This window comes from Durio zibethinus, chromosome 18 (assembly GCF_047325235.1).
Source record: "Durio zibethinus cultivar Kanyao isolate XHJ-2024 chromosome 18, ASM4732523v1, whole genome shotgun sequence".
NCBI classification, from domain to species: Eukaryota; Viridiplantae; Streptophyta; class Magnoliopsida; order Malvales; family Malvaceae; genus Durio; species Durio zibethinus.
Genome location: NC_143179.1, coordinates 2,914,132 through 2,920,456, shown reverse-complemented (window position 1 = coordinate 2,920,456; position 6,325 = coordinate 2,914,132). Strand labels below are relative to the sequence as shown.

General features: G+C 35.9%; 1 protein-coding gene across 2 annotated transcripts; it reads left to right on the top strand.

Annotated features, from left to right (window-relative positions):
• Positions 1-675: 675 nt before the first annotated feature.
• LOC111298954 (Acyl-CoA N-acyltransferases (NAT) superfamily protein) lies at positions 676-5,660 on the top strand. Of its 2 annotated transcripts, XR_002691212.2 has the most exons (6): positions 676-1,056; positions 1,532-1,687; positions 3,256-3,351; positions 4,140-4,260; positions 4,585-4,715; positions 5,338-5,556. XR_002691212.2 is itself a non-coding variant. In XM_022893719.2 (5 exons), the coding sequence occupies exons 1-5, from the start codon at positions 775-777 to the stop codon at positions 5,508-5,510; spliced, it is 828 nt and encodes a 275-aa protein (XP_022749454.1). In that variant the 5' UTR covers positions 685-774; the 3' UTR covers positions 5,511-5,660. The 2 variants fall into 2 exon arrangements, 1 of the variants encoding a protein (XP_022749454.1); XM_022893719.2 differs by lacking the exon at positions 4,585-4,715 and having other exon boundaries at positions 685-1,056; positions 5,338-5,660.
• Positions 5,661-6,325: the final 665 nt, after the last annotated feature.

The following is a 6,325-nucleotide window of genomic DNA, read 5'->3' as shown; positions in this document are numbered from 1 at the left end:
AATAAGTAATCATGACAAAAACTTTAATTGATATTCATTATTGAATATGTTTAAGAAAATTGGACAAACTGATCAAAGTATAGAAGAGTGAATTAGCTGCAAGGCTAAAACTGGAAAGAAAGAAGAGGTCAAGCAAAGGTGGCTTTTAGAGAGGAAGCAGGGAATAACATTATTTATTAGAGAGCAAGATGCATTAATTAATACTTGTTAGTCTAGACTCGACCCTCCCTCCCTCTTTAGGCCTGCGAGCTCACCCTTTATTTTTCGAATAGATTTGGAGTTTGGATACGCAATCTATACGCTTTGGGCAGGGTTTTGAACACCTTTATGTACAGTAGTGCTTGGCTCTGCTCAGAGTGGCCTGACCCAAGCTGAGAAATGGGCCACCAAGTCAAGCCATGGTGGAGTGTTTCAGTAATGAAGCCATATGCCCATATAGGATCCGCAGGCTACAACGACGGTCCAGTCTTGTAGGTTTAAGAGTTTGACTCCTTTATTTACAGACAGTTGTAAAAGTCATGATCTTCCCTCAGGCTTAGCCCAAACCTGAGGATATTCGTACCCCAAAAAAATCCAGATGACTTGGAAAGGCTGGAACCGACCATGCAAGGGACAATGATTGTGAAACAAAGTGGATGATTTCAATTCTATCAACAATTAAAAAAAAAGAAGCCTTACCATAATCCATAAAACATAAAAGTTAAATTCCTATTTCTAGTATGTCCCACGAAATTTAACAAAGGATAATCCCACCAAAAAACGAAAAATCCGAAGATGGCACTCCTCTCATTTCCTCAGCCTTCTTTTTCTTATCGTTGTTCTTCCATTTCATTCTCTTCCTGGCACCAATCCTCCGTGGTCGTCACCACCGCTCACCCGTTCCGTTTCCTAGCAGTCGCAGCCGCCACCACAACTCACCGTCAGCAACAGTCCACTCCTATTGACAAGTCTTCGCTCATCGTTGCTGAAACAGCGTCGGAAGACCAGCTTTGGGCAGCTGCTTGTCTCCGTGTTCGTTCCTTTTATAACTTCCAAGACTCCTCCTATGGCATCCAAGTGAGATTTCCATTTTTTTTTTTCAAAATAAGAGAAAAAGAAAGAAGTTTTGGGTGTTTTTGTTTTTCACTGGGGAGGCATAAAATATGGTCAACGCAAGAATGTTAATTGTTTGATTAAAAATTTGGTAGTAATTTGTTTTAGGGCATTTTAGAAGTTATTGAAGCATTCAAGGATTGTAGATTTTGATGCTTGTAAGAACTGAAAAGGGAGTTTCTTGTTATATCGTTCATAGCAGAAAGATAGAGTTCTTTTTTTTTTTTGGTCATTGCCATTGTCATATTTGTGATTAACTGAGTTCCTCCGGAATTGAAACTGCCGAATGCCTCCTACTGCAGCTTTTTTTTTTTTAATTTATCAAAAATAAAAGACAAAGAAACAAAGAAGAAAAATGTCTCCTGAAGGATTTCAATTTTTCTGTCTCCTTTCCTCCTGAATATGATACTAATGGTATTTTGTCATTTTCAAGTATTAGGATCATAAAAGGTACCTGGCGGAACGCGAATTCGAAGCACTAAAGGAAAGAATTGCTGGGAAGAGGGAGGGCTTTAAAAGAGTCTCTTGCATAAATGCTACGCTTCCATTGTCACAGTTGTCAAGCTCTGCAGATGATTTATGTGCTGCATGTAAGGTTTGTTTTGCATTCTTTTATTTTTGCTTACAGTGCTTCGACTTTCAAATTTCGTGTTGGCATATTAGTGCATTTATACTGATTTCTTTAGGGCTTGCGACAAGATGCTAGGTGTCATAGATTTCTCTCAGGAGAATCTCTGTTATAATGATGTTGAGAAAAATCTGAGGCATGACATGCCTTGAAACTCAATATGGGGTGTCTTTTTTGTCATTAGTGGACAGCCACTAGCAAAGAGCAATGCTTCAAGTTTTAGATTTGTGTCTTTGGAATCAAATCAAATTGAGCTAGAGGCATTATTCCGAAAAGTATGATTTATCAGAAGAAAAAGAAATCTAGCAATGTGGAGAAACTACAAGAACAGTGCAGAAAGGGATATTTCTCATTTGAACTCAAGTTCAAATGGTATCTCTGCCAATATGAAAGGGTTATGAGGGAAAAAGAATTGAAAAGGATTAGCTCTCTTTATGACTGGCACAAATGTTTTAAATAAAAACAGTTTAGGATAATCTCAAATCTTCTTTAAATAGTAACTTGAGTATAGTTTGGCTTATTTCTTCATTTTCGACATGCAGTAAAATCCATTGAGGGGAACTTTTACCTTGCATCATAAATTTTTTGGTTCAGTAAACTTGAGGGAAATGGTTGCTTTAACAGAGGAAATGGCAAGACTTGGATTTTTCAAACAACTTTGTATATGCTTAGATCCTCTTTTCTAGATGAGTCCAACCAGCTCTTAATCAATCTTGAGTTCCTTAGCTTCCTGCTCTGCCTGGGTGAGTTTGGACAATAAAAACCTTAGCAAGGATAACAAATGGCGTTTGTACCTGGATGCGTATCCATTTAGGTTCTTTCTGAAGAAGTATTTTTTCTTTACTGGTCCAGTTGTTTTCTCTGATTGTATTGATTCTGGTTTTACTATCATTTCCTTGTTAATGGTTTATGATTTGGCTTATAGATTTGAATTGTTGCTTAGTTGGTTATATCAACAAGAAGATGCTAATTTTTTATGATTTCCTCTAATTTAGATATTCATCAGCCACAATTATTCTAATAGGTGCATATGGTTCTCTATTTCACAACAAATCTCTGATTGCTTTTTTTTTTTTAAAAGAAAAAAAGAAAAAAAAAAACACTCATCCTTTTTTACCCTTGTTATGACTTTTAGGTTATGCATTTGTTTGTTTATTTATTTAGTTTCACATAATCCTAGATAGCTGAGAGATCCCAAGTTACTGTAGTAGTGATCTTGCTGACACTGGGCAGGTCTCTTCATGTATATTTATGTTCTAGTTAATTTCTCTTTTATAGGTTCTTTTGTGAGTAATTCAGTACTCTGATGGTTTATATTAGGAAACAAAGTCTCTGTGTTTCGAAATTATGATTTTGCAAAAAGGAGGGTGTTAGGCTTTTCAATGTTCTTTTATCAGTTATAATCTCCATTGTAAAGTAATGCCCAATTTTTTTAATATGATACGTGGCTGCAGAAGTTTTAGAGAAACTAATGTCTTCTTGATTGTTTGTTTGCGTACTCTTTACATTATTGTTTTTTCCTGATTTTTCTGTAGTTTGCTGACAATGGAGAGGATAGAGTAGTAGTTGGATCCCTTGATCTTAACCAATGTCTTTGGCTTCCAGAAGAAATAGCTGGAACAAAACCAGAGGTATTTCATCATTTACCAAGATCTTTTCCGATGTTATCTATGTGCTTATTTAGTTATCTATTTAGTTTTTTGGTGCTAAGGCTTCTTAATTATTCTTAAAACGGGAGCATACTTATTTATGATTTAGGTGAGGCTATGTATAATGTATCCAGATTGGCATGTTCCACAACAATTTGCAGTCACCTTATGACTTTTGTAGTGGATTGCATGATCTGATTTGTGTATTGTTTGTGTTTTGAGCCTGAGAAATAATTGACCCTATTGAAATGCTTAAGGGCTCAATGATAAAGATAAGAAATCTTTCCTAGAAATGAATTTCTTGTAGAATAAGATAGCTAACTAACTAAAATAATATGAAACTAGTACGAAAAATTTCTAGAAATATGTTGCTTCACTCTTTATTTTTCTTGTAGTATCCATATCTGACACATCTGGCAGACATGGGTATGGAGTTCGGACCCTCCAAATAAATAGAAAAACTTAAGAAAGGATTGAATGTATGCATGTTGGCACATTTTCTTTTTCGACTTTCTTCCGAGTTTGAGTAATATAGTCTAGAATTCTTATTGAATCCACTTAAAACTAAAGGGAAAAGAAAATTACCCACCATTATGGTCTATTAATTTACGTTCTAGATAACTTAGTTCACAATATTTTTATGTATATATATATATATATATTAAGAATAACATGGATGAACTTTATCATACTATAAGATTTGGTGTAGTTTCTATTCTCAAAAGGATTTATTTAGTAACATGATCTATATTTGGAGTCTGTTTTGACAGGGGATTGAGGCTGATTTTGCAAGAGCATACTTGAGCAACGTATGTGTTGCAAGGGAACTGCACAGAAATGGCCTAGGTTATGAAATTGTCTCAAAGTCAAAGAGAGTTGCTGAAAAATGGGGTAACAGCATCTTTTGCGTTTTATCTGTTATGATCGTTTTGTCCCTGTCATAATCATCTTGCATTGATTGAACAATTGTCCTGGACAGTCTGATTGTTGCTAAAGAAAATGAAATTATGAATTTTTGCATCAAAGTGGAAGAGACTAAATGCATTACCAACTTGGGCTATTTGGTTCGGTCATTTAGAAATTTACCCTGTTAAAGCACCATATGGAAGTGCGTTGACTGTCGGTACGGTCCTGTCTTTTAGGGTCATGTTGTTTGACCTTTTGTTTTTCCACAAAAAAAAAAAAAAGGATTACATAACAATTTTTATGTCAAAGGCTATCTCTCAATGGTAATAGTATAATGGCACTATTACCAAGCCACTGGGTGGGGAGGCCTTGGAGACTTGTCAGGACTACAGCAGAATCCAACCTTCATCTTCATGTAAAGTTAAAATGAGCTAGTGAAGGTTAATCTCCTTGATTTTCAGTCACATTTTCCTTATTTAATTATGTTTATCCTAGTATACATGAATGCAATAGCTTTATCTGAGGAAATTGAAAGGAATTAATAATGATATAACTTTGATCTGTTTTGGTTCCTATGAATGTCTGACTGCAAGACTAAACCATTAGCATGCATTTTCTTCAAATAAGGGGATTCCTGCATTCTTGCTCTTTGGCATTCTATCCTGCATTGCTATTCAAATATAAGCATAGAGCACAAGGTTCTTCTATATTTTTTCTGCGAGGGCATCGCATCTTTCCAGACAAAATAACTAGCACTGATAGAACTCTGAACTTTTTCAGTTTGGACACCTTTCTAGTCTTGCAACTCTAGCCTACAGGTCAAGCATACTGAATTTTTTCAGGCACCAGTTTAAGTTAATCATGAATATATCGTTTGTTATATTGTTGTTGGAACTTGAAGTCATCAAATAAATGCCTCTGTTTCTTTAATTGCATTTGAGGCAAGCAAACCTTGCCCTAGGGGATGATGTGAACCCATAGTCAAAACCTCATCCATGTTGTCGTGTTGATTAGTATTGCTGCCAAATTTGTTGATACAAATTTGTTTTTGTATTATTTCAGGCATAACTGATCTATACGTCCATGTTACCGTTGACAATGAGCCTGCAAAGAATTTGTACATGAAAAGTGGTTTCATTCACGAAAACGATGAGCCTGCTTGGCAAGCTAGATTTCTAGATCGGCCACGAAGGATTCTATTATGGATTGGTCTTCCTTGCAGTAATGAGTTGTGAACTTGTAATATTACGGCATTAATTCCATTTTGCTTCTTGTACTTCATTATAAGTTTTGATTCCAATACATGTTTATATCATTGGAAAACTTGCCCATTTCAAAATGTAATATAAGCTTCCTGTGTATTACCAGGTAGAAAATTTTATGCATTCCATGAAAGGAAACAGAAAAATAAAATTGTAAAGCGCATATCCCATTCCTTAGACTTGGCTGTGTAGGTTAAAGTTTGCGCGCATCTTATTGTATATTGGGAAATTAAAAGAAAAAAAAAAAAAACACAACGAAGCTCACTGCCTTTGTGATAAAATGTGCTGCTTTTGCTGAACTGTTGACCAAGCCACTAAGAAACGACTCAATAATGGTGATTCCCACAAATTGACCGTGATACAAAGTCACAGCCTTACTCCTGTAAGCATAAGAATAGCCAAACATTTCAGCGAAAAAGTTTCGTACGAATAATTTATTAATAGTTTCCACAATTTACAGATATAATTTCGATGTGTTTACATATCTCGACTGGCATAACAGATGAAAGACAAGTTTCCATCTTTGCAGATTATATTTCTTGTCGCAACATGCACACTATTGGATTACCATTGAGAAGCCATTTTTGAGTAGAAGCGTCAAACTTGGAAGTTGTTTAGGTTTCAGTCAGCTCCAATTGCTAAACGGGGTGCAGCGTGGCGAAAATAATCCACATCATGTTGCCACACGAGGGTCTAATGCAGTAGAGGCTCCAGCCAAATTGCACTGGAGCCCCTCCCAAGCAACAAACGGGCTCTAAGCTAATCTCGTTTGAGTTTGCCAGCAATGT

What these genes read in the sequence shown, in the direction of transcription:
- LOC111298954 (XM_022893719.2), top strand. Translation starts at nt 775, where the DNA reads ATGGCACTCCTCTCATTTCCTCAGCCTTCTTTTTCTTATCGTTGTTCT. An exon ending in ACTCCTCCTATGGCATCCAA is followed by an intron (nt 1,057 to 1,531) that starts GTGAGATTTCCA and finishes TTCAAGTATTAG; the next exon opens with GATCATAAAAGGTACCTGGC. An exon ending in ATTTATGTGCTGCATGTAAG is followed by an intron (nt 1,688 to 3,255) that starts GTTTGTTTTGCA and finishes ATTTTTCTGTAG; the next exon opens with TTTGCTGACAATGGAGAGGA.